Source organism: Balaenoptera ricei, chromosome 1 (assembly GCF_028023285.1).
Source record: "Balaenoptera ricei isolate mBalRic1 chromosome 1, mBalRic1.hap2, whole genome shotgun sequence".
NCBI lineage: Eukaryota > Metazoa > Chordata > Mammalia > Artiodactyla > Balaenopteridae > Balaenoptera > Balaenoptera ricei.
In genome coordinates this window covers 134,459,438-134,486,954 of record NC_082639.1, presented here as the reverse complement: position 1 = coordinate 134,486,954, position 27,517 = coordinate 134,459,438, and the positions used below count along the sequence as shown (strand labels likewise).

General features: G+C 47.4%; 2 protein-coding genes across 2 annotated transcripts; one reads left to right on the top strand and one right to left on the bottom strand.

Moving 5' to 3' along the window:
* Positions 1–625: 625 nt before the first annotated feature.
* On the bottom strand, positions 626–22,650 carry C1H1orf105 (chromosome 1 C1orf105 homolog). Its single transcript, XM_059929985.1, is given in 7 exon segments — positions 626–861; positions 3,808–3,879; positions 6,187–6,270; positions 8,667–8,739; positions 17,920–18,010; positions 21,081–21,166; positions 22,405–22,650. Coding segments are annotated over 7 exon segments (798 nt in total). The 3' UTR covers positions 626–715.
* Positions 22,166–24,828, top strand: PIGC (phosphatidylinositol glycan anchor biosynthesis class C). Its single transcript, XM_059903541.1, has 2 exons — positions 22,166–22,272; positions 23,422–24,828. Exon 2 carries the CDS (start codon positions 23,640–23,642, stop codon positions 24,531–24,533), a length of 894 nt encoding a protein of 297 aa, XP_059759524.1. The 5' UTR covers positions 22,166–22,272; positions 23,422–23,639; the 3' UTR covers positions 24,534–24,828.
* Positions 24,829–27,517: the final 2,689 nt, after the last annotated feature.

Sequence of the window (27,517 nt, the reverse complement as noted above, 5' to 3'; positions counted from 1 at the left end):
ACTCTTCCTTTGTCTCCCTCACACACATGGACTACAACAAAGTTGGAGATATATATCCTCAAACTAAAGTAACCAAACTACAAAATACAAGTATTTGTTTTGAATTCAACTGAACACAGATTAGACGAACATCTGTTATATGCAAGGCACTAAAGAAGGCGACATGAGGAAGGCAAGACAGACACGGTTCCTGTCCTCAAGGGTGGCAACAGCTAATCACCTGTCATTTTCCAGTTACTGCATCCCAGTATCCTCTGCCATCTATCAGAGTTAACTGACAGAGATAAGGACAGAAGGGTGACCTCCATTTCTCTCTTTTATTCTTATTAGGCTGAATTCATGAGGGACCTCCTGGGGCCATCTCTGGCCCCCTGCCCTGAAGGAAGAAATAATTTTCACAGAAAATTCATGTCTTAGAAACAGAAAGATGTTGTCTATTATAAAGAATCTTTAGCAAAATAAAATGAATGACACTCAATATGTTCCATTTTAATCAACACATCTTTATAATCATGGATGTTAAACCATTTTGTTTTTAGGAGAAATGAGTGATAAGACAATGGCAAGAGCTAGAATTCTAGCAACAGTTAGGAAGGCAAAACTGAGTCATCTTTTTCATGCTAAGAGGAAGTGATGAGAAGACACTAGTGTCAGAAACTGGCTTGGTGAGGATGCTTTCTCTCTGAGAGTCTGGAAGGTGATGAGCTCCGACCACTCACTGCCTCATTGTCTTGCCCACTGGTTCCTTTCTGGGCAAGGAAGAGAGTTGCATCTCCTGCAGAGTTTTGTAGGCACCTGACAGCAGTCCACGGAAGACAGCTGTTCTGGGGCCCAGAATGGGCAGTCTGTAGCGAACGCTATCTGGAGGACAGTGTAAGAAGGAAGGACAAGGGCTCCTTAGAGTCTATTTTTTAAATCTACTCAAAATAACCAATGTCACCAAAGACTTCTTTAACCTTATAAAACAGCTTCAAAATTCACATGAGAATCCCTTTTACTAGAACCATCTTAGCCCCCACCAACTTAAGCTTTTACAAATCTTGTCAAAGAGGCCAGAAAGGAGTGCTTAGAAACATAACTCAAATATTTGGAGACATTGCCAAGTAAATTATAAATGAAGATAAAGTGTGTCTGGAGTTGTAACATGGGTCAAAGGGAAAAGAGGATTCAATTCTCAGAAGACTTTTCAGGGACACGTATGTGGTTCTGCTCTTCAAACAAACATGATCTTATGAAAGGCTGCAGTAGTGGAAAAGTACTTGTATTTCAAAAGGAACCTTCATTTTATGAAATAATTTATTTTAGGGCTCCTTAAAATCCTTACCATCCTGACTTCTTCTTTGAATATGAGTTTATATACAAAAAGTTGGTTAATATTCAACTCTTCGAGAATACTCATTGTGAAGGAGAGTAAATCAGTGCATAAAATAGCATCTTCCCATTGGAAATCACTGAATGACTAAGGGAACTGGAGTCCTGAATTCTCTGGAAGAAGCTCTTTAGTCCAGCTGAATGAGAGCTAAGAGATGTCACAAGATCACAAACCTAGGACCCAGTTCAGTGTCATTGCTGTAATGAAGAGGAAACAGGTCCAGGGTCATGATGGACTGAGGACCAGAACCCAGATCTCCTTAATCCTAACCCTCTGTGCCATATCTCAGCACCGGGCCAGGTGGTAGACCTAAGTCAGGTGGTTAGCAGCTCTACCAGTGTTTATGGACAAGAGCCTGTGAGTTTCATGGAACGCTGGACTCAAGGCCAAAGTCAAGATAAACAAATCCAGAAGAAACCCCATCACTTAATAGAGATAGGCTCTCTCCATTTACTTAGTTCTCACTAATAATTATCGAGGACATATCAAGTTTAGCTGAATCCAGAAAAATACTAGAGATTACTGTCATGACCAACAGAATGAGTTAGAGTCACTGGCAGTGATGTTCGCTGGGATGAGTCAGCCATTTGGTATTTGCAGCATGTCCACAGGCTACGCAGCACAGGGACGTGTCTAAACTGTATAAACCAGTGGGGCTGGGGCAGTGTCAGCAGGTTTTCTGGGTCAGTCAAAGGTGAAGGCTGCTTGTATTGAGTGTCTGGCTCTTGGGGGTGGGGGAGGGCAAAATGTTTCTCTGGTTTTAAAGGTGGGAACACAGAGACCCGGATAGTTTCAACAATACGGCCAAACCTGTCTAGCAAGACTAGGGTCTGAATGCAGGTCTCTTTGCTCCTAGGATTTTTCTTTGACCTCAGAGAGCACATACAAGAGCAAAGCTCAGCTCAGAAGGGTTGCGACTGGAATCAACTGCAGATCTACCAAGCTTCAGCTCCATAAGCACTCTCTCTGAAGTCCCACCTCCAACACTGCTGTCCTTGGATGAACTCTGTGGGCAAGAACGAGGTCTGTCCAGAACATCATGTGCTGATCTATGTACACTGAGTCTAGTTCTTATACTGGTAATTGAAATACACTCCCAGGGTTAATAAATTGATGAAAGGCATCTTATCACACTGTCCTGTAGAATCAGAAAATAAACATTCCTGCTGAGGGAAGGGCATGTAATTGTGTGTGAGTGTGTGTGCACGTGTATGTGTGTTTTATCCTTTGTGAGGCAGATCTGAAAAAATTCAGGTTTAAGGGGAACTCAGATTGAATGTATGGCTGGTACGGAGAACCCTGAAACCAACTGCACATGCCTGTCACCCAGTGTTCCCTAGGCTTCAAGAGAATGAAGTGGTTGCAGGCAGATGGGGGGCAGCTGTCATTGGCAGGATGCTCTTAGCTCTTGGATCTTCAGTCCACTTTGGCTAAATGAAAGTCACGAGCGAGGCCAATATTTTTGGATACATAAGAAGGGATTGGGACCAGCAGTCTTTCACTCCGCTAGAGTGCTTATCTCCTAACCTCAGCTGTCGCCTGCGTCTCTGGTCCTCCCTTTTGACATCCCTTCAAGATATCCCTTCTACCCTCAAATTTCCTTTCTTGATGTCCTCTCAGTTCAGTTCTGGCTCAAGCTCCTCTGCAACCTCCCAGGATAGAACTTAGACTTTCCCATCAGTACACAGTGAACTTGATTTTTCCTTACTGTGTGTATCAAATAAGAGAAAAACTGAAAGTGGCTTCAGTTAATCTGGGAGCAAATGAGAAGATGGACAAAGTTACTAAAGTGACAGCCTATACTACATCAAACCCTTGAATCATATCACTCCCAAGAATGACCCACCCCCTCTTTGCCAGCCCAGTGTTGGCTTTTCTAAAAGATAAGACTTAGGTCAATGCTGAAGCTGGAGACAGAGTCGCGCTGTCCTTTTTTTCCATACCAGCACATGAACATAAGAATAGCGCTGGCCAGCTGCCAGGAGAAGGCAGGAGTTCTAGGGAGCCTGTGGAAGGGAAGGCTCAGGGCTTGGCGAGGCCATGCCATGGGTGTGGGGACACATCTCCCTTCCCACCTTAATTGGTACTATCAAGACTACCTGAGAAGGGAATTAACTACTTTGTGCCCCGTCCCTATGGACATTCTTCAGCAAGTGGATTATGGGGCTCTTTAGGAAGAATGGGGCAGAGCCCTGTGGCGTGGAGAGGACCTGGGAAGGAACACGCCATGGATAAAGGCAAGTGAGGCCTGAAGAGGGGACAGGTATGGCTGGAGTGAAGGGAGGGCTGTGGACCAGTCGAAACAGGTCAAGAAGCAGTATGTGAAAGAGAAGGGATGGAGAATGGAAATTTGTTCAGAAAATTTAGAAATTATCTTAGGTATTACTCTGGGGGTGGTATGTCTCCCACTACAAGTACTCCAAAAGAAAGCAAACCTGTTGGGATGTCATCACGAGGACGTTTGGGTACAGTCTGGGCTTTTGGTGGATGAAGACTCATCATTCTGACTGGAAGAAGCAAGAATACACATCAGTGATTTGGCTAGGGCTTGGTGGAAAGGAATGTGTCATTGTACATTTTAAAACACAGGTGGTCTCTCGACCCCAGCACCTGTTAACCTGGTGTTCAGACCACTTGGGAGCAGTGTGAGATGACTGGCCAAAGACCACCACTTCCGAAGGTCCCTTTACTTTAGTAGTATTTTCATGGATTTTGATAAAAGCTTCATTTAAAAAAATGTTTTATTCCACTGTCAGATAATATATGGTCTGAAAGTAGAAGGGATTAAGGAGAGAATCCTCCAGTTCTCAGAAAAAAAAGTAACAACACTTCCAGATCAGTGCAAAACTGAGAATATTTTGTTTAGAACCTTCCAATTCTCGAGAAAAATGTCTTGATCACTCCCTATTTCTCCTGGTGGCTGAGACCGTGGAAGTGACCCTCAACCAAAAGGTATATAAGCTCAAACCGTTTCTACATTATTTTAAATTGTTTTATTTCTAAAGACTGACCAATCTGTAAACTTGTATGGGCAATCTACGTCTCTACATTCATTTCCTGGTATCTACTTCCACAGAGATTTTCCAGGATTATTTTTACTTTGCTACTAAAAATATGGTCAGTCCAGTCAGTTAATTTTATTAAATTGCCATTGGAGGACTCACTGGGACTAAGAAAAAGAAAAATCCCTTCTATTACCCATTTTGGGCAAACAAGAAGGTGGTATTTGTAAGACTGAATAGTTTAAGATCTACCTACACCATAATTCAACAAATATATGTCTATCTGCTCATACTTATTTCCTCTCTCTTTTCCTCCTTCCCTCCCTTTTTTCCTTCATTCCTTCCAGTCAACAAACATCATTTAATTCCTACAATGGCTATAATTAAAGTCAGTTTAAAAAATTATTTCAGTAAGGACAATTCCAATATGCTTATATATGTAGTGAGGCTTAAAAACTGTGAGGACAGATTTTATAAGCTACAAACAGAACAAGGACCTGACTTCAGAGTCACACTAGCTAAATCTCAAACAGAAGTAGGATGTTGTCCTTCACTACACTGAAAAAAAAAAAAAAGACTAATCTAATGATACTTCTGTCTGGGATTGACATGATTTTAGGATTGGTTCAATCTTCGGTCTTAGCTTTAAAGGAATAAGAGCTTGTTTTAAAAAAACACACACAATTAATGACTCAGGATTTGAGACTTTCTTTAAAGTACCAAACTTGCAAGATAAATAAATTGGAACAAAACATTTCAAAAGTCTCTTTCATAGAAGAGTACCTTTGGCTCAGAAATTCCAGTTTTCCATTTAAAGTCTGTAAGGAATATTTTTTAGAATGACTTTTATTGTGATCCAATAGAAGAGCACTTAAAAAGTATAGAGTTGGGGGCGGTAAATGTCACTAGTGCTGGAGTCTGTACTGCTCAAATACACATTTCTTCCATGGCCCTGTCTGCTTGGGCCAGGACGTGGTCTTGGTGCATCTGAGTCTATACTTTAGTTTGTACAAATGGCTCTGAGCTCATACAGGGAAATATAACAACTCCTGCTGTCATCTAAGGTTACAAAAAGACCTATTTATTTTCTCACGTTACTGCTCTCTGTAGAGGAAACAAATTAAAGATTGCCATTAGATCACATATAACTTTTTTGTTTAGTCATATGGAAGGGTGACTGTATGTTTACATTTCAACCATCTACCGCAAGGCAAGTCCACCAATCTTGGTGCCTTATCTGGGGTGACTCCATGTTTTGAGTTTTTTAATAAAGTGAAAACTTAGTCCTTCTTCCCGGTCTGGTAGTTAAATGCAGAAAAAACCCTGAAATCCAACTAAGCCAACTTTGACTGGATTTTATTTTTGATATACTTGATCTTGATAAGAAAGCAGCAAATGACAACAAACTGATAACAGTAATTTTAGTCACTATAAAGTAGCAGAGGCTGTCTTAGACTCAAGAAAATTTATGTGCAATCTCCCATACTTTATGAATTAGATATGTCATCCACATGGAGAATTTGTATTTAGTTCTGCCTAAGTTATCGAAGAAATCTCCTATCCTCTGCCTTGTACTATTCTTATGAAGGTACAAAGGAAGATTATAGTTTCTACAGTAGTTTCCATAGCTGTTCAGGCAAAGAGGTTAAAAACAACTTTTTTTGTCTAACTATGTACTATAACCAGAAAATGAAACCACTCAAGAAGCTCATCCCTAAAGCATTCCCTAAGCATTTTACTTATTATATTTCTCAATCCACAACCGATATAACCAGATACAAAGCTGTGTCCTAATTTAAATCTTTGATTTACCTATGACTCATAGTATTTGCTATGGATAGTTGCTAAAGGATAGTTTCAGATCATCTGGGATTATCATAGTTCTTGGTTGCACCAATGGAAGAAAGTCCCATGTAGAACAATGCCCCAAACTGCATTCTAATTTAAAGAAATAACGTACTGCCTTAGCAAACTCAAGTTGTATTTAATATGAGTTATTAATACATCATTTTCTGGGCTTCCCTGGTGGCGCAGTGGTTGAGAACCTGCCTGCCAATGCAGGGGACACGGGTTTGAGCCCTGGTCTGGGAAGATCCCACATGCCGCGGAGCAACTAGGCCCGTGAGCCACAACTACTGAGCCTGCGCGTCTGGAGCCTGTGCTCCACAACAAGAGAAGCCGCGACAGTGAGAGGCCCGCGCACCGCGATGAGGAGTGGCCCCCGCTTGCCACAACTAGAGAAAGCCCTCGCACAGAAACGAAGACCCAACACAGCCAAAAATAAATAAATAAGTTAATTAAAAAAAAAACAAAACATCATTTTCTGCTTTCTCCTTTCTCTTGTTAAATTTATTCCTAAGTATTTTAATTTTTTGATGCTTTTATAAATGGAATTGTTTTCTTAATTTCAGTTTTGGATTGTCCACTGCGAATACCTAGGAATAAAATTATTTTCTGTATATTGATCTTGTGTCTTGTGACTCTGCCGTACTCATTTATTAGCTCTAGTAGATTTTTTATGGAACCCTTAGGACTTTCTATATATAAAATCACATCATCTGCAAATACAGTTTTATGCTTTCCTTTCTAATCAGGATACCTTTAATTTCTTTTTCTTGCCTTAACTGTCCTGACTAGAAGGTACAGTACAATGGCGAACAGCAGTGGCAAGAGCACACATCCTGGTCTTGTCCCTGATCTTAGGGGAAAATATCCAGTCTTTCCTCACTAAGTCCGATGTTAGCTGTGGGTTTTTTGTAGACACCCTATATCAAGTTGAGGAAGTCCCTTCTATTTTTAGGAGTCTTTTTATGCTTTCCCAATATCTCCGCTCAACCCCCTGCAGAGAATGGAGGGGTCTCAGTGACAACAGCAGACAGACAGCCCCTCCCCTCCCCAGTCCCCGCCCCAGAAGGAAGGGGAGCTGCTACTGCACATAGAGAGACACGGGTATTTCACGCTCATTTTCTATCACTTCCCACCAGGGTGTGTGCGCCCCAGTTCTGACAATGGTAGGGAAGGGCCCTTGGGCACTTTTGTGTCTGAGGCCCTTCCTTTGGGCATCTGCAGGAATGGTAAAACCACGGTGTGTGCTTCCACTTGGGGCAGGTTTGGGCAAGAGCAAAGGTCAGAAAAGAGGTCTTGAGAAAGAGAACAGTTGTCAAGGTCCCAAGTGAGCCAGCTGGCCAGGGCCCGCTTAGGCCTGGGGTCAGGCCACATTCTAAATGTGGACACAGTGATTCCAGGAATGAGACCAGGAGAAATCCCAATCCCAGCTTCTCAGATCCCAGTCAGTGCTAATACTGAACACCGTGATCCTAATTATGCAGGACATGAACAGAGATCGGGACATCCAGGTACAGCTTTGCTGGTAGCTTCAGTTACATTTCCAAATCCCACGTGACAACCCAGAGAAGTGCTTGCTGGCTGGAAGCAGTTTTGCCATGAACTCATCAAAGGAGCCTCTCTCGTGTCTCCCGTTTGTCTTCCACTCCTTATCCTTCCTCTTTCTGCACATCTCGCCCCACCTTCCTCCCCGAGTCAAAGGAGAATCACAGGCTATTAGAATTGGAGAGACCCTTCCCAAACCCTAACCTAACCGTTTAGCTAAATTAACCTTCCACCCAGCCTGGTGCTCGCTCTGAAGGTCCCTAACCCTACCCCCTAAACTGACCCAAGACCTAGCTCCAACACGTACAGCACCCCCCAAACCACGCCTCTTTCTTCAGCAGCTCTGATGGCAGAGCTACGTCCTTGTGGCGCCCACATCCCTTTGATAGCCTTTCTTTTCCTAGAACTCCCCCTACCCACCATCCCCCCCCACCAGTTACAAATGACCCCTATAGCCAGGAAGAACCAGAGAATCTCTCCCCAGCTCCACCACCACTGCGGTCATGGCTGAATTTATGACAAACCCCAAGATGAAGCTGCTTGTTTCATGGGTGTGATGCTGGAGTGTTGTGTTGGAGACGTGGTAATGGGGAGAAGAGCCTCCATAACCTCCGGCACCTCTGTAAGGTGCGGTTACCCGAGGAGCCCAAAGCAGCGTGGCTCATCTCGGCTCTTCCCCTCTGGCCCAAGCTGCCTTGGTTCATTTATCATTTGGTTTGTTGCAAATGGGGAGATTTAGCATATCGTGTCAGGAGACGGTGTCCCCAGGACCAGCAGCTGCTCATCTGCAGCCCTTCCTGCAAGGCCCCGTCATGGTCCCTCTGCTGGGCTTTGGTGGGGAAGCGGTAGGGCTGTGCCCTGGGGATGCTCACGCCCACGTCTGCCATTCTCCTCGACTACCATTTTCATTGCTCGACACGTGGAGCACAGCTGCTTGTTTCTGATCAGCGTGGGGTCTCTCTGGTTCCCCCCGGCCTGTGCGGAGAGAGAGAGACAGAGAGAGGTGAGGAAATGGTGGGGAATCTGGGGCAGCAAAGAACTGGGTAATGGGTGGAGGGGTGAGAGAAGTAACCGTTATTTCTTCCATGAAACAGAGATGGACACTTCGGTCTCAGCCCCACCCCGGTGGATATGAAACCCAGGCTTGTCTGTGGCTGGTAAATTCAGAGAGGGTTTAGGCAGGAGGGGTTGAGCCACAGACTAAACGGTGACCTTGGGCCCCTGCGTACAGTGGAACAGGAATAAGACAGCTGGCAGCGGGGGTGGGGCTGGGGGCTGAAATCCAGCTAGGTCCCTCTTTCCAACCCGAGCACCCAGTCTGAGGGGCTGCGCTCTCTCGTGGGCGACACACTTCCTACATTTCATACAAAAGTTCCACCATCTGGACTAGTTGAAGACCTCTGACGGCCTGAGAAGAATGAATAGGAGACTTCTGCAAACCTCCTTTCTCTGGTCCCTCTGAAATCCTACCCTCTTTTCTCACGCCTTCACTTTGGCCTGACATCAGCTCTCAAGCCTGCACTGCCCAGCACCACGTGGCCCTTCTGCACCTCCCCGGAGCCGCCGATCAAGCCCTAGGCAGAACCGGAGCTGGTGTGTGGGTCCTGAGCCCCCTCTCTCCCCTAGAGGAGGGAGGCAAAGAAACCACCAGCGCAGGGAGAGTGGGGCACCCCTTCTGCTCACTGGAACCCCTGCTTTCTTTCTGACTCCACTTGTGCCAAAGGGTGGAAGAGTGGGCTTCGGGGCGTTTCCACCTGAAACACAGGCTTCTCATTCGCATGACTGATGAAAGCTTGGTTAGGGAGCAAATGGCAGCTTGAGGTTAACATTCTGTCTGGGGATTCTCTTACCCTTCCCCATTCACACTGACACCAGAGTCGTGAGATAGGTTCTTAGGAAGCATAGAATTCAGGGGAGAGGAGGGCCACAGGGACAAGCAGACAGTCTCCAGGAACTGAAGGCTCCTCTTCCACGTGGTCGAGTTGGCGACCTATCACTGCAGGTGTGCACGCCTGTGCCCTGACCTGCTCCTGGGCTGCCCTGCGAGGTGTGCGGAACGGGAGGAGGAGGAATGTGTCTGTGTAGCGTGGGCAGTGAGTGCCTGGGCTGGGCTCCTAAGGTGACTTTTGCTGGATTGTCTCGTGAGAGACACGTGTTGCTTGCGTGCGGCATTATTGGGGATTGAGGACTGTAAACGATGTACCACGTTTGATGCCTTTGACAAATATTTAAAATACATTTCAAATTTACAGGCCATTTTCAAAGAAGCAACTCAGTATCCCCACGCCGTGGGCTGGCATGTGAAAGCATGAGTGGGAACGGCTAGATTTATCACTCGGCAACAAACCTTCATCGTGAGGCCACCACGTAGAGGGCGCTGTGATGGAGTCACAAAGATGAATAAGAAGGTTTCTGGCCCAAAGGAAGACCAGGGATGAATACAGACTTATGTATTTGTCCATTTGCTACGTACTGGGGACACCAAGATAAAGAAGACACGGCTTCTGACTGCAAGCTGCTCACCACCCAGCAGCCTGGGTACCAAGAAGTGTGCTGGTGTTGAAGGGCAGAAATATACTGAGGCCACAGGGGAGCGGAAGGGAGGCGCTGAGCTCATCTGGTGGGAGTGGGGCGTCAAGGAAAGGGTCTGAGGAGGGTTGAAAGAACAGGCGGTGCTCAGGTAGGTGTTGGAGGTGGTGAGCAAGGAGGGGGGCGGCATTCCAACCTAGGAACGCTGTGCAACAACATGGAAGAAAGACCTGGCCAACCCGCTCCAGGTAAGTGAGGACAGCCTGGAACGGCCAGTTGTCCGTGGGAGGAGGGAAGAGGGAGGCTGGAGAGGACCCCCCCATACCCTGCCCACCATCAAGCCCATCAAGCCCCCACTCCCACCCCCCAGGGCTGACTCCTTTACTCTTCTGGGCTGATTCAACCTCCTACCTTATCTTCCCTGTACCCTGGGGGTGGGATCTCCTGGGGCCCAGGCTTTTCCCTCTGTCCCTCACATCTTTCAGTTCTGAGACTAAGACACTGTTCTGAAACTGCGATTCAAGGCTGGATGCACAAGGTAACACTGAAGAAGCGAGGATGCTTCTGGGCCTTCAGCAAAGAGAGTGACTGCGTCCCACGTGAGGAATCAGGAAGGGCTTCTGGAAGCAGCATCTTTGTTTGGTTTGAAAGGATGAGGAAGGTCTGGATGCTGGAGGTGGGGTGGGAGGGTTCTCAGGCAGGTTTGGTTTTAGTCGAGTTAGAAGCAGATGCTTGTCTTTCCTGCAGTTGATTCTGCCACCTTTTCCAGACTTCTGGTTTCTGCATAAGAATACACCAGACCCCACAGGGACTGGAATCACGGGGTTCATGGCAAACCAAGCAACAAACACGCATGGTGCACGGCAGGAGCTTGCTAGGTGAATGACAGCTGAGCCTGTGACTCCAGAGTCCCCCACCACGATGACTGTCATCCTTTGGAATCCGAGGGAAAAAATGCCATATATATTGCCTTATCTGGCCTTGTTAACTCCTTACCCTTTAATGATATAGCTTAGATGTTTCTTTCTCAGAAAATCTTTCTCCTGACCCCCTTACCTGGGTGCCCGCCTCTCGGGGTCCATCACAGATTTGGTATAACTCTTGTAGCGATTTGTACTGTTATTCTTTTATTTTTTTAATGTGTTTGTTTCCTCCGCCAGGCTGAGAGTTCTTTTTTTTTTTTTTAATTAATTAATTAATTAATTTATTTATTTATTTATTTTTGGCTGTGTTGGGTCTTCGTTTCTGTGCGAGGGCTTTCTCTAGTTGCGGCGAGCAGGGGCCACTCTTCATCGCGGTGCACGGGCCTCTCACCATCGCGGCCTCTCTTGTTGCGGAGCACAGGTTCCAGACACGCAGGCTCAGTAGTTGTGGCTCACGGGCCTAGTTGCTCCGCGGCATGTGGGATCTTCCCAGACCAGGGCTCGAACCCATGTCCCCTGCATTGGCAGGCAGATTCTCAACCACTGCGCCACCAGGGAAGCCCCAGGCTGAGAGTTCTTTAAGAACAAGAATGTATCTCACACATCTTTGGATGTATAAGAGGCTGACTTCCAATTTTCTCACCACCGAGAACTCTTTTTATTATTTCTTTCCCCTTGACTCAAGTTTTGAAAGCTCGTGATCACCACGGGAACTACCCTGCGTACTCCTAAGTCCTTCTCCTGTTTATGTTGACCAAACATGTATAACGACAAGTACAAGTTTCCAAGGGAAGTACTGATGAACACCACTGACCTGAAATAGGACAGGAATCTAGAACCCGTCTCAGAATCGGCACACAGTAGGCATTCAACACGTGTTGGCCGAATGAATGAATCAGTGTGAGCGTTTTAAGCCATCAGGTATAAACAGAGACATGACCAGCATACATGTATGTCCATAAATCCCTACAAGACACACATGTGTGAAGATCACTATTATAACAGCACTGTCCTCAGGGAAACATTACAGGACATTTGTGTCCAACAAAGTCATCTGTACCGAATTCTTAGGAAACGCAGAGGCTGGAGGCAAATTGCTCGGCTCCAGACCTGGCGATGAGAGACTTGGCTGTGGTCAGTCACAGAAACGCCCTGGGCCTCCCATCCCCCTGGTGCTGCTGGTTTCTGCGGCCAATAGGCCAGAGGCCAACTCTAATCCTGCCCACGCTGTCTATGGTGAGAAGAAAGAGTCTTTGATGTGTGGCTTCAGTCACCTCTGCCAGGAAAGTGGCAGTGACTTCACTTGAGACTCGCCGTCAGCCAAAGCCTCAACCCTGAGAAGAGCCAGTGCGTCCCTCCTCACTTGGAGAGGCGGGCAAAGGCCCTGGGGCTGTCTGTGCAATGTGTTTGTTAGGCAGCCGTGACGGGCGATCCTGCCTGGCCGGTCTACAAAGCAGCCGACGCAGACAGTTTGGGATTCTGTGTTCTCCCTGGGCCTCAGCTTCCTTCCTCAGCCCTGGAATCAAGGCCTTTTCCTTCCGCAGCACGTCCTTCTCACTCCCGGTTTCCCTCGGGCCCGCTCAGCACACTAGCAGGAATGGAGAGTGAACTGGCCGGTGGTTCTGAGCACAGGCCCCCAGCTGTTATCATCTGTACAGTCAGAGCCACCAAGAAAGGAGGCTCGGAAACGTTCATGGGGCTCAAATGTTTCCCGAGCAGCTGTCCCCAGGAGAGCAGATGGCAGTGTGACAGGAGAGCCAGGCCAAGGCATGTCGCAGAGCTCAGCTGGGCCCCAGAAGCCGAAGCCTGCTCTCCACACTTCACACCTGGAAACACCTTCATACCTGAGCTGCATGTCTGCTCAGGTGCCTAAGCTCCGGCTCGTGGCCCAAGTCCTTGGCCTCCTGGAATCTTTGGGAAAGAAACAGAATTGTTTCTCCCTCTCCCTCCCTCTTCCTCTCCTCTGTCTCTGTCTCTCTCTCACACACACACCTGTCCACATAACAAAAACTGAAAAATGTAAGCACCAGATGGTAATTTAAAAAATAGCCATCACAAGCATGAGTCGAGGGGCACCAACAAATCTGCCTCTGGTCTCGCCCAACGCCTCTGTTCCTTTCCTCCTTCCCTCTCCTGCCTTAACTGGGAGGCACCTCGTCAGTCACCTACTTCAACTCTTTCATTGAACACGGTGAGGAAACTGGCCCAGAAAGGTTAAGAGATTTGTCCAATAGCACGTACATTTAGTTTCCATCAGCCAGAAAATTCTTTGCATAAAGGGTCAAAGAAAGACTACCTTTTCTCAGGAAGAGAGTGGACTCTTAGGGTCCATATCAGGACATAATGATTCCTTCATCCCTGAGGATCCAAAAAGTAGTGGTCGGAGAACTGTTTTCAATATTCAAACAAAAAAACCCCTATCATAATTACACATTTTCCTGCTCTCTGACAACACCAACCATCTCAATTAAAGAACAAAGCTGAACATAGTTTTAAAGATACTCTTGCTGTTCACTAGGAAAAATTTCCAACATACGCGAAATGATCGACAGCCGTGTACTTACCATCCAGACTTGTTAAACTTGGTTTTTATTTCATTATTTATATCATTATTTACATTTAGATCATTATTTCAGGTCAGTGGTACGCATCAGTACTTCCCTTTAAACGTTGTACTTGTTGTTGTATGTGTTTGATCAACAGGAGGAGGGATGGGGAGTATGTGAGGATGTTTCCCTGGTGGTCGTGAATTTTCAAAAACTGAGAGTCAATGAGAGAAAATAATAATAGAGTTCTCAGTGGTGAGGAAACTGGAAGTCGCCTCCCATATGTGTTCCCAGCCACATCTCCACTGCAGTGTTGTCACCCAGGGCTTTTTGTCGCAGGTCTGCCAAAAGCAACATAAACAATGCTCTCCTCTTTCCCCTGACTCGTTAAGGCTGGAACAACAAAGCCAGTCAAGGAGAGTAGCCGGGGCTGGGGGCAGGAATGGAGGGAGTGGCGGGCACTTTATTCTCCTCAAAGAATTGGTCACAGCCAACCCTGCAAGCAGGCAAAGAGGCTCCAGGGGCTCCAGCTGCAGTTCCCCGATCAGCCCCACGTCGGCTCTGCCTGTCCGTGAGCTCTAAGTCACCTCCCGACCTCAGGTATCCAATTATCATGGTTCGCTTTCTTCTTTCACGGCATCTGGAGGAGTCCTGAGTCAAGGCCTGGAAAAGGCAGGTGAAAGCCCTGCCTAGTAAAGAAGCTGCTCCACAGGTGTTTAAATGGGGAAGTGTTTAGGCCTCATTTCTCTGTCTTCATTTGCTGTTTTTCTTCTTTGGTAGCTCCGACTCTCCTCTTCTGTTTCCTTTTTGGTGTCTGTTGTCCCCTGACCTCTCTATGTGTCTCTGGCTTCTGCTGTCTTGCTCTTTGTCTCCCTCTCCCTGTCTTTCTGTCTCTGAGCCTCTGTTTCTTCTCTGTCTCTGAGCCTCTGTTTCTTCTCTGTCTCTCTGGCTATTCACTAAGGCATCCTGCTCCAGTCACACAGAGACTTGCCCCTGCCCTGGGAGTGCTCCTGGGCAGGACAGAAAGGCCATTTGGAATGTGGATGTTCGAAGTTCTGCCTTTTGACCTGTGATGGTGAGGAGGAAGGGAGCCAGGTGGCAGGACCTTTGCACCTGTGCCCTGGGGCCAGGACCTCTAGTTGGCTGCGGGGCTACCACAGCTTCCAGACAGGTCCCTGATTTGGAGGAGTAGGAAGAGATAAGAGATGGTGCATTCCACTCCCACAAGGTACAACACAGTTTCTCTCTAGAAAGGAGCAGCGCACACATGCAGGCCTCGTGCTCGCAGCCGACTCTGGGGGCTGCATTCAGATCTAAGGAGGTCTGTGTGGCAGGCAAGGATCTGACGTGAGGCAGCTGCCAGGTGCCCCAACGGAACAGGGATCCCAGGTCCCTATGAAGGGTGGCAGAATATGCCTCCCCCAAATCTGCCACTTTGGCCTCAGCATCATTTTGAGCTAAGACACTTGGAAAAAACAGCAGGTGCAAGAAGGGTGCTCTGACCCTCCTCCTTTTCTTCCGAAAATCAGGAGAAAAAACCCCAAACGGGAGATGTCCTAATACCGGGAGGAAAGCATCATTCTTATCTTCAAGGACAAGAAGTTGAAGCCAAGAGAATTCTGTACAAACAGACCTTTTCGAAATAATTCTTATCCTCCTTTAGCCTCCCCACAGTTTAGTTACTTTTCCACAATTGCCCCTCTTTTTTTAACCTACTATAAAAACATTCAGGTCTTGCCACTTTGGGTCTTCATTTCCTTATAAAGGGTCCTGTGTCACATAAAACTTCTAGTAAATAAATTTACATGCTTTTCTCCTGTTACTCTGTCAATTTAATCTCAGGCCCAGCCCCAAACCCTAAGACGGCAAAGGTACAGTAAACTTTTGTCTCCCCTACACCTGTTAGCCCTTCCAATCAGCAAGAGCGACTCTCTCTCTCTTTCTCTGGTGGAGGGTCAGCCCCCGACAGGGTAATGGTGAGGGTTAGGGGTTCATGAGGTACCGGAGTCTCCTGTCCCAGCAGAAGCGATGGACTTGCGACCTCCTGGGTCCGCCTAGAGACCAGTCCCCGCGGGCTCAGCCTATTGGCCAGGCCGAGGAAGCTGTTGCTCTTGGCTTCCATCTAGTGGCCGCATGTGAGTATTGCAGCCGTGAAATTCTAAGCTCTGCTGAAGGGGGTGCCTCTCGCTCGACCCGCTTTCCTCCCCCGCCTCAGAACCTTAGTGCCTAGGATGGCACGGTGTACTGAGACCCAGAGCAGACTCGGACGAGGAGGCGCTCGGTAGCAGGGGAGAGCCTGTCTCAGTAAGAAGTTCAGAGACGAGTGACTAGAAGGCTTCTTGCTGGCTCTGCAGCAACAGAGGGGTCAGCCCTGTCTCCGCTCAGGCCCCTCCGTGCATTTCTTACCCACTTGCCCGTCCAGTCTAGGGTGTTAGGGGGATTCGTGCTTGACTCTCAAGCACAGCCCTGACTCCGCCACTTCTGTGCTTGTAAACCGGGAACGTTGGCACGTCCCCTCCGTGCCCGGGCGGGGTCCACCCCCCTCCTTAGGTCCCTCCCACTTCAGCCAGGGCTCCTGCCGGCCTGATGCCTTGATGTTCTGCCCGCACGCTCAGTCTCCCTGTCTCTGCTCCCCCGGCTGTTCCTCCGCTTGTGGAAAGAATATCTTCCAGATCCAGTGCAGATGCCGCTTCCTCTTGAATCATTCCCTCGCCCCGTCTCCGCTCGCCCCTCCCCCAGGCCGCAGGTGACCTTTCCTCCCACCTCCTCTCGCCAGTACTTTGCCCCTCTCTCTCTTATTCCGCGGTTGCGTACCTGGCCGTCCGCACACTCATTTGTGTGGGTGGCATCTGACTTATTCTGTATCTGCGTTCAGCCAAGCGACACGAGGGCTCTGTAAGCGTTTATCCCCTGACACGGGGGCTCGTCCCCACCGCGGCTCACACTTGGCTCTGGCTGCGAGTGGGCACTGCGCCAGGGGCTCTCGGAACGCCGCTTCGCGCGCTGCCTTCAGTGGCCCTGGCTGTGTGACTTGTGATCTTTCGGGTGGAGAAACTGCTCTCATCCCCGAGAGTCCTCTGTCTGCCTCCACCTGGGGCAGATGCTCGCTGCACAAGCACCCCTGATGTGGGTACCCCCCCCCCCGCCCCCTGGAGCGCAGCGTCCCGGAGTGTCACTCGGCAGCCAGTCGTGGCAGGTTTCCGTGAGGTGAAGGGGAGATCACGAGCTCTTAACGCGAAATTCCATGGGTTTAGGGGGTTGTAGGTGGGAGACAGAGGGGTTCATGGTGGGTGGGGTAGGGGGTTAGAGACTGCAGAAAAGGGTTCGTTCTGGACACAGGCTAGAAGCAGTCTCTGAAGGTCTCAGGGAAGATCCCTCAATATGAATTTTTGGGGGTTCCCTTTTTTTTTTCTTTTAAAGGTTTTTATTTGTTGATTGATTGCTATGTTGGGTCTTCGTTTCTGTGCTAGGGCTTTCTCTAGTTGCGGCAAGCAGGGGCCACTCTTCATCGCGGTGCGCGGGCCTCTCACTATCGCGGCCTCTCTTGTTGCGGAGCACAGGCTCCAGACGCGCAGGCTCAGTAGTTGTGGCTCACGGGCCCAGTCGCTCCGCGGCATGTGCGATCTTCCCAGACCAGGGCTCGAACCCGCGTGCCCTGCACTGGCAGGCAGATTCTCAACCACTGCGCCACCAGGGAAGCCCTGGGGGTTCCCTTTTTGATGATTCTAACCCGATTCTTAGTTCTAGTGGACGGAGCGCTAAGACACTCAAGACAGGGTGCAGGAGAGGGGTTCATTCACATCTTTCAACAAATCTCTGTTAAACACTGACGATGATCCAGACTCAGGGCTGTGTTAAGGAGATAGGAAATGGCTTTGTACCCAAATTTTCTGTCATTCTAGAACTAGCTATGGTTATTTTTTCTTTTTTTAAAATTTTTATTTTGGCTGCACTGGGTCTTCGTCGCGGGGCGTGGGCTCCAGAGTGCGAGCTCAGTAGGTTGCAGCGCGTGGGCTTAGTTGCTCCGCGGCATGTGGGATCTTAGTTCCCCGACCAGGGCTCGAACCCACGTCCCCTGCATTGGAAGGCGGATTCCCAACCACTGGACCACCAGGAAAGTTCCAGGTTTCTTTTCAATTAAAAAAAAAATTGAGTACCTTAGATAAGACATCTGGAGCTTGGAACAAAATTGGCAATTTCATATCCTTCTTGGATGAAACCAGAAAAGTGGCAGACGAATGAGGATATCTGAGGAATCAAAACAAGAGCAAGTTAGAACCGTAGTCCCCGGTTTGAAGAACCAGGCTCTTGGCTGTTTCAGAGAGAACCCTAGGGACACCCAAGGAGTTGCTCCCCACTCTGATCCTGGAGGGCCCAGGTCATTTTGGAGCTGCCACAAGATTTTCCCTCTTTAGTCACTCTGGCTTCTCTGTCCCTTTGGTTTTGAACTAACCAATGCCAGTTCTAGATTGTCAGAGATAGTGTGCAGACAAGGCAAGAAAATAATTGTTCAGAAAAGCAGATGGATATTTAACTGATATTTAACAAAAGCAGTCCTCTCCTGCCTGCCCTGCTTTCTCAGTTTCTGTCCCTGCACCCTGAAACAATCCATCCATTTCCTCCCATGAAACATCTCCTTCCAACTACACTTTTCCTCTGGAACATTCCTTCTTTCCAGGCAGAAGGTGAGGCAGAGATGCTGCAGAGATAACATCAGTTCTCTTCCCAGGGTGACAGGCCCTGCTGGCTGCTGTGGTTCATTTTATTACAGCGTAAGGAGCCAGGGTGTGCAGGGGGCCTGAGCATTGTAAACAGCCTGTGTGTACAGCCCTGTGCCTGCCCCGGCCTCCCTAGAAATGGAAACTCACTCGGAACGCTGGTAGTTCTGCCGACAACACCTCTCCTCTCTTAAGAGGAAAGATTTCATTGTCCCTTGTTCATTTATAACAAAGGCATGCGCAGGGAGTTCGGTGTTCATGAGGCATTTATTGTTTTATTTCTCCCACCATTTTCCTGGGCCCTGGGAGAGCTGGGAGGCAGGTCTGACCCAGCTCCTTCACTGCCTTTGTCTTTGATATGTGAACAGCTGGCCTTGGACTTGACATCCAAATGCTGACCAGGAGAGGCCAGAGGCCACTTTAGAACTGCTTCAGCACACAATAATCTCAAACAAACAGGACCCGGTGTGACCTGAGGGCTTTCGAGACTGATGATGGTTGTGGCTTCACAGTCAGGCCAACCTGAGAGAGACCTCCTGGAAGGAAGTGGTCTGTAGGCAGTGATCTTCAGACCCAGGTCTCACCTCCTCCAAGCCTGGAGGTGTGTTTCCAGAGCTCACAATTAGGGGTGCTCTGAGCACATTTCGCTAAATGTTCCTTTCTCTTTTTCAGACTGCTCTGTGTTGGAATTGCTTGTCCAAAGCTAGGTAATACTTAAAGCACATTCAGAACTTTCTAACCAAGTTCTCAAAAAAGGGTTTTGCCAAAAATAAACAGCTTGGAACTCAGAGCTTTGGCCGCATGAAGAGTTTCCAATCCTTAGGAATTGTTGATACCTGAAGCATCGTTGCAAAAGACTTTCCATTCCTATCTTGTCCTTCTGAAAGCTCAGGGCACCTCACGGGTGCTGTCCAGTCGTTTTAGAATTCTTGCGAGGTAGATAAGCACCATGTCTCTTAACAAGAGTTGAGATTGCTGCCCAAATCCTCCCAGTACAGACATGAGTAGAGCTTCAGCAGACCATGTGAGGTAATTTCTCCTTGCAACTAGCTCAAGCATGTCTGGCTGCAGGAAAAACTACTCTTTCCCTTCTCAGCTGGCCGTCCCCTCTGACACTCGGGGACCTGGCTATGAAAGTGAGCAAGTTCTAAGGGTGATCAGTTGTGTTCTGGGCCTGACTTTTTCAAGCCCCCCACCCTGAGTCCCCTCCCCACCTCCTACCAGAGGTTTGTACAATCAAGGAAAAAGGGAGCTGGGGGTGAGAGAGCCATGCATGGGGATGCTTTGCTCCTGGCTGCAGGGGCAAGTCTAAGGGGCTGGGGTGGGATGGGATAGTGGGATGTTACCCTATTTCGATGTCAGACAGGAGCCATTTCACACGAAAATCCAGATTTCTGCTATTGTTGGAAAACCCAGCAGATCTGGCCACTGGGGTCACATACCTGCAGGCAGTCCCAGTCCTTAAGGGAGGTGACCTCCCCTTCAATACAGTTCCCTTTGGCCAGCTCTATTCATTTATGCCGACCATCTGACTACCACTGTTACGTGAGTTTGTACCCTGCCCCCAATTAAAAGGTGCTAAATTGTCATTACTCATGGTGATCCTTGACCTGCTAACAACTTTTAATAAGAACTATGTTACCTGTGTTTTTATTTAGTAAATAAGCCTTTGGGTTTATTCAATCTCTGATTGCCTGCTTTATACTAAGATATTAGCTAGAGTTTAGATATATTCAAAGTTATGGAAAAAAAAAAAAAAACCCAGAATCGAACAACAAACACTTCATAGGTGCTCTGAAAATACACAAAACTGTTTAGCTGCTTACTGAGAATGTGGTGTTTTAAACTGCAGCAGACAAGGCAAAGGTACATGTTATTGAAGTGGGGATGTGGAGGGGATATCCCTCATGGAGAGTCATTTATCCATGGGCAGGAGGGTACGTGACAGTTACCAACAGGAGGAAGGACTGTTTTCAGAGAGCATAATCTTTCTAGCTTTCACACTCACCCTTCCTTTCATCCCCCCTTGGGGTGTATCACTACACCTGGGGATCAAAAAGGGGGGAGGAATGAAGAAACCCAGTTATTTCAAGTGGCAGCTCCCTACACATGAATTTCCCCAATTTTGAAAAATAGAAACGTGTTCCATAGCAGTTGGTTTGAAAGGGCAGGACTGGTGAGATTGGAGGAGATGGTCTCAAAGTTTAAATATAGGAAGTTGCTACTCTGTAAAGACAGGAATTTATGGTTCTAGACTTCTGATGGTTAAAATTTGAAAACTTCAGACTAAAGCAGGGAGAAAAGATGATGAAGAGGACAGAAGTCTTTTGAAAGGCAGTGTCCATGGGCAAAATTCTCTTGCATTGTTAAGTGGTGGTGGTACAGAGGGAGGTTAATTGAGGTCTTATCTCCTCCAGCCAGGCCAATTCTCAGGGCTCACTTTTGTCTTAGAAACCCTGGCCCTTTCTGGGTTTTGAGCACTTGACTTATGTCTCTCAACCGATCAGCTGTGCCCCTCAGATGATTGCCCCTAACCCTTAAGAAATCATCTTCCATGAGACTTTGCTTGAAACCTTTGCCCTCAGTGGCTGAGCTATTACCTTTTCGGGAGGCTGAGCACTAATGGCTTGTTTACGAGGCTGGCCTCACTAAACCACGGAATCTTGTCAAATCTTGGAACAGAAACCTGGAAGGAAATGGAAAGAGATCATTTTGCAGGGTTTATTGCACTTGGCTATTTCCGTCATTAGGATGATCAAAGTAAGCTAATAGCGGCTACACAGCAGTCAACACTTTACAAAGCATTTTTATGTTCCATATTTGACCCTGTTGACTCTCCCATTAAGTAGCCAAGAGGAAATAGTGTTATCACCATTTTACAGATGAAGAAATCAAAACTTAGACAGTGCGATTTGCTGAGTCACACAGCTAGTGAGTGGATTTAGGTTTTCTGACTTTTGTGTCCACTACATCTTGTGTTCTACTATGTCCCTTTGCTTCTTCATTACTCCCATCTGTTCATGCATCTGCTTGTATTTCCATGACCTCAGCTGAACATTAACAGCCACCTATTCAACGTGTCTGGCTGTTTTCAGTCATGGGGCCCTCCACCCTCATCCCTTCTAGGAGGCAGAGGAAAGAACTGCACTTTGAAGCTATAGACAATTGGATATTAATCTTGGTTAATCCACTTCCCAACTGTGTGGCCTTGGAAAAATCACAACCTCTCTGAGCTTCAGTTTTGTCTTCCGTGAAAGGAGGACGACATCATCACTTTACAGGTCAATGCACAAGACAGAAAGCTTCATGAGGGGAGGGATTTTTGTCTGTTCTGTTCACCGCTGTATCACTAGCACCTAAAACAGTGCTTGATACTTGTAGATATTTAGTGAATATGTGTCCAGTGGATGCACGGATGCATGGGAAGTCCCTAGCTGAGGGCCTGAGTTCATAATAGGAGCTCCATCAAAGTAGCCATTATAATCTCTCTTCTCCCAGCCCAGCCTCTCTCCCTTGCCCTTCGGACGCCACGTCCCAGTCTCCCCGTTGAGGATCGGCTTTCCTGGCTCAGAGCGTTCTTTCCGGGACAGGAGCCGGGAGTTCCTCTGAGCGGCCAGGAGGGGGCAGCAGCGACCTCGTGGCCGCGAAGGCCGAGGAAGGGCGCTCTAGCCGCGGAGGTTGTGGCGGCCCCGGAAGTGGTCGGCCGCCGACATGACCCCGGCGCCCCGGATGGGGAAGGAGGCGGGTGGCCGCTCTCCCCCGGGCCGCGCACCCCTACGAGCTCGCGGGCAGGTGGGTTCCGAGTGGGAGTCAGTGTCTCCGGACCTCCTCCGCCACCCCCCGCAGGCCCGAGGCTGGGTGAGGGGCGGCGGCGGGCGGGGGAGGCCCGGGAGGGGGAGTAGGGCTCCCGCGGGGACACCCTACCCTGTCCCACCCCCGCCCCGTCCCCCGCCCTGCGGGCGGGCGTTGCCCTTTTCGGCGCCTCTGACCCTCCAGCCCCCGCGGCGGCCGTGAGATCCCCGGGCTGGGGTCCCTGCTGTAGTGAGGGGGGCTCTCAGGGTGTCTGGCTTGTGATGCAAAACCTGTCGTGCTCTCCATGGAAGAAATAAGGTCGGGCAGTAAGAATTTTCCTCGCAGACTTGCTGCATGACCTTGGTATTTCTGACTCATAGTTTTCCCATTGTGAAAAGGGTATCATTATCTTTGATCCTCCCGAGTTTCGCCGTTAATAAGCAGGATGATAGCTCTTTAAAGGATGTTAAGCTCAGTTAAGGGATTAAGAATCTTGAGTCCTTGGTTTTGGTTAGATAAACCAAAAAGCTCCTATCTTTCTGTATCGTGAGGTTTACTTTTGTCTTTAGACCGGTAACTTTTTTGTTTTTATTTTAAGTAACAGATGCCTTTGAGAGCCCAATAAAAGCTTGGAACCTAACCCTAGAAATTTGCATGAATTACAACTACAAATATGCATTGATAGGGTTTTTGAACGGTCTGAAGCCCATCTATAGACCTCAAGGATGTGAACTCCTGAGTTAACTGGTTTAGAGGCACAGGCTTTGGGGCAGAATTTTCATTTGAATCTGGATCCACTATTTACCACTGTTAACTTGGGCTAAAGTTACCTAAGCACTTTGAATCTCAGCTTTTTTACTAGTTACAGTGAGGTTAATACTAATTTGCAAGGTAGTGGAGGTTAAATGAAAGAAGCTACGTAACAGTCTTAGCACATAGTAAGCACTCCATAAGTGATAGCTGACAAGGGATTATAATGTAAAATCTGAAATGAAATTTTAATATCCATAATTATAAGATGGCCACCATGTGTATTCTGTTCAGACTGCTAATAAACTTCTAATAAAGCAATAAGTTGGTTTGATTTTAACTCAGTCCTACCCTTGACCTTTCACAACTTCCATAGATTCATAGTCTCTCTTCTTCTAGGAACTTAGCTGTATTGTTCTGCCTCAGAGAACAAACTCATCTACTGTAGGCCTAGCCTGGGTTGCTACCTTTGAAAGCAAGGGAAGGTCGGTACAATATCAACCACAGCTCAGCATGGAATTTCCAGAGAGGTTTTATTTCAAAACTTTATAAAGATCGAGAACCACATGGACTTCTGCAAGGGAGATTGAACTGGCCTGAGTTTGAGCGAAAGGATAATGTGTGCCCAGCCTGTAACTAACACCAAAGAGGCCAGGTGGCAGAAGGTCTTGTATGAGCGACAGCCTTTTCCTGATAACTACGTGGATCAGAGCTTCCTGGAAGAGCTCCGGAAGAACGTCTATGCCCGGAAATACCAATATTGGGCTGTGGTATTTGAGTCCAGTGTGGTGATACAGCAGCTGTGCAGTGTCTGTGTTTTTGTGGTTATCTGGTGGTATATGGATGAGGGTCTTCTGGCTCCCCATTGGCTTTTTGGGACCGGCCTGGCTTCTTCACTGATTGGCTATGTTTTGTTTGATCTCATTGATGGAGGTGAAGGACGGAAGAAGAGTGGGCGGACCCGGTGGGCTGACTTGAAGAGTGCCCTAGTCTTCATAACTTTCACGTATGGCTTTTCACCGGTGCTGAAGACTCTGACAGAGTCCGTCAGCACTGACACCATCTATGCCATGTCAGTCTTCATGCTGTTAGGCCACCTCATCTTCTTTGACTATGGTGCCAATGCTGCCATTGTATCCAGCACACTGTCCTTGAACATGGCCATCTTTGCTTCTGTCTGCCTTGCCTCACGCCTGCCCCGGTCCCTACATGCCTTTGTCATGGTGACATTTGCCATCCAAATTTTTGCCCTATGGCCCATGTTACAGAAGAAACTGAAGGCATGTACTCCCCGCAGCTATGTGGGAGTCACAGTGCTTTTTGCATTTTCAGCCTTGGGAGGCCTGCTGTCCATTAGTGCTGTGGCAGCCATACTCTTTGCCCTTCTGCTGGTTTCCATCTCATGTCTCTGCCCTTTCTACCTCATTCGCCTGCAGCTTTTTAAAGAAAACATTCATGGGCCTTGGGATGAGGCTGAAATCAAAGAAGACTTGTCGAGGTTCCTCAGCTGAGTTAGGGACCTCCATTCCGTAACTGAGACAAGCTGATAGACCAGCCTTCCAACTAGTAGGAGATTTGAAGGCAGAGTTCTATTCTGGAAGTGGCATAATGATGTGGGTGGGAGATCAGAGATCAAAAGAAAAAAATTACCCATAGACTTGGGCAGTGAAGGTGCTTATCCTTTCTGTTACTTTGTCGATGAAAAAGCTTCCTGGGGCCCTTTTGAATTATTGCCTCTCATTATTATTCTCTGTAACAAATGAAGTGATGTGGTTTCTGTTTATTAAAAAAATAACAACACATCCATCAAGTTGTCTTATGATTTTTCTGTGAGCAGAAGGCAGAAAGAAGGGACATGAAGAGAGAGTAAGAGTATGTGTGTGCCTATAAAGTCACTTTTACCTATTTCAGTGAACTAAATGCAGGCTCTGTTATTTATCTACAGCTCAAATCCTAGAACCCTGGATGCTGTGTCCAGTTTTGTGGCCTGAGGTCACAGAATTGGTCACTTAACCTTGACTCACAGTTTCCACTTAGTTCTTAATGAAGCATGGATGCAACTAGCTACAAGGGGCGTATGATGTGTCATAATACACAAGCAAAGTGTTGGGGGAATTCAAAGAGGCTGGAGGTCAAATTAGCTGGAGTAATGAGGAAATACTTATTAGAGGAGATGGCACTTGAGCTTAGTCTTAGAGGTCAGATGGGATTCAAGCAAGTGAAAGACGGTTTTGGGGCCAAGGTGGCAGAGACCTTTAGGAGCCAGGTCAGCAATCCGAGCAGGTGAAGCTGGCATGCCTTGTGTGACTAATGGCAGCTAGAACTATGGGGAGAACATGCCCTGTCCCAAGAGGGTAACCACTATTCTGCATGCCTTGACTGACCAGAATTGGCTTATAATTATTATTTAGTCCACATCAGAAAAAGGGCCAGGGCTTAGTGGTTGAATATAGTAAAGAGTTGTATAAAATAGCTTTTGTTTTTTAATGTTTTATACACTTCCCTTATTTGAATGGATTTCCGATGATCAACTTTAGGGAACTCACATAGCAACTGCGTCCACGTTGGTGAGCAGAGAGTTGCCCACATTTGAATCACTTTCAAAAATACTTCCTCAGTGGGATGAATGAATGTGCCTGTGCTGTCATGTTCAGCTCTTTCACACAATAGTATTTGGAATTACCCCGAGGCCTGATCCTCTTCAGTCTGATGGTTGTAGAAGTTCACCGTGGAGGTGGCAGGGGATGGGGTGTTACGGGCTGGATGTGAGGGTGCAGGGTGGGGCAGCAGATCCAGTTCAAAGAGAAAAGAGGTGACTGTGGGGAGAAGAATATTCCAACCAGAGTGAACAGTGTGTATGTCCAGGTGCACAGGGCCTGACTCATCCTGGCAGGAGAGGGGAGTGCAGAATGGACGGGCTGCGGTGAGAGGCTGAGGTGTGAGTGTGGTGAATACCTTGAATTACTGGATCCTGGAGTCAATGGCAAATTAAGGAGCTTTTGAAAAGGGATATAGGGCTCCCACCAAACACACTTTTGTGTGTGTGTGTGTGTGTGTTTATAAAATTCTGGTAGCAGGATTCAGGCTAAACTACAGAGGCTGAGCATGGGGAGCTCTTGTGGTAATAGTGAAAAATGAGGGTCTAGACTAAGGGTGGTGACTGTGCCAAGGAGGTGACGGTTCTGATTAGAGAGATTTTCAGAACTTAGTAAATTCATGTTGGACAATGGAAGGGGAAGAGAACTGGTGGGGTGGGGGGAGGCTTCTGCCTTGAGTGGATTCTTCTTTCTAGTAACTATACCATGAGAAAACAGAAGTGAGAACAGGTTTGGAAGTAAAGTAGATAAGAAAATAAGAAGCATGTTAAGTTCGAGGTACCTGAGATGGTACACCCAAGCTAAGGTGTTCCATGTGTAGTATCTGAAGGACATTGGTTCAGAATTCTGGGCATTATCTAGAAGGTTATTGAGAACAGAATCCAGTGCTTTTGTGTTTGGAATTCTTTGTACAGAGTTGGTTGCCTCACAACCAGGCTATAGTGGAATTAGATCACAGAAGGATAACTGGAACAACCAAAATGGTAGGAATCAGAGGGAAAGGAAGCTGGCCTACAAAAACGGATTAGAGAATAGAACACCACAGCCTGGAAGGAAGCCTCGAAAGAGATACAGTCATTTCTATAAAACTATTAAGGGTGAAAGTGGATGTTATTTGCCTACCAAATCATGACTTATAGGAGGAGACACCCTTTGAAATTTGAACAGAGAAATTTAAGACAAATGAAAAAATAATTTTTTTTTTTTTTTTTTAGAAAGTAGAAGCCTAGTGCTTTTTTAAAAAAATTAATTAATTAATTAATTAATTTATTTTTGGCTGTGTTGGGTCTTTGTTTCTGTGAGGGCTTTCTCTAGTTGCAGCAAGCGGGGGCCACTCTTCATCGCGGTGCGCGGGCCTCTCACTATCGCGGCCTCTCTTGTTGCGGAGCACAGGCTCCAGACGCGCAGGCTCAGCAGTTGTGGCCCACGGGCCTAGTTGCTCTGCGGCATGTGGGATCCTCCCAGACCAGGGCTCGAACCCGTGTCCCCTGCATTAGCAGGCAGATTCTCAACCACTGCGCCACCAGGGAAGCCCCTGAAAAAATAATTTTATACACTGTCTACATGTAAGTCTAAGAAGTTTCACAAGCCAGGGATATAAATGGGTTCCAAAAATTTTTGGGAAAAAATGCACATAAAAAAGCCATAACTGTCTTGTAAGAAAGTGTTAAGGGACTTCCCTGGTGGTCCAGTGGTTAAGAATCCGCCTTCCAATGCAGGGGATGTGGGTTCGATCCCTGGTCTTGGAACTAAGATCCCACATGCTGAGGGGCAAGTAAGCCTGCGTGCTTTAGAGTCCACGTGCCACAACTAGAGAGAAGCCCGCATGCCGCAACTAAGACCCAGCACAGCCAAACAAACAAATAGATAAATGTTAAGAAATCCCAAGCCTTTAGGTG

Bases quoted from the DNA above. Each gene is read 5' to 3' on its own strand.
- PIGC (XM_059903541.1), top strand. From the start codon at position 23,640: ATGTGTGCCCAGCCTGTAACTAACACCAAAGAGGCCAGGTGGCAGAAG.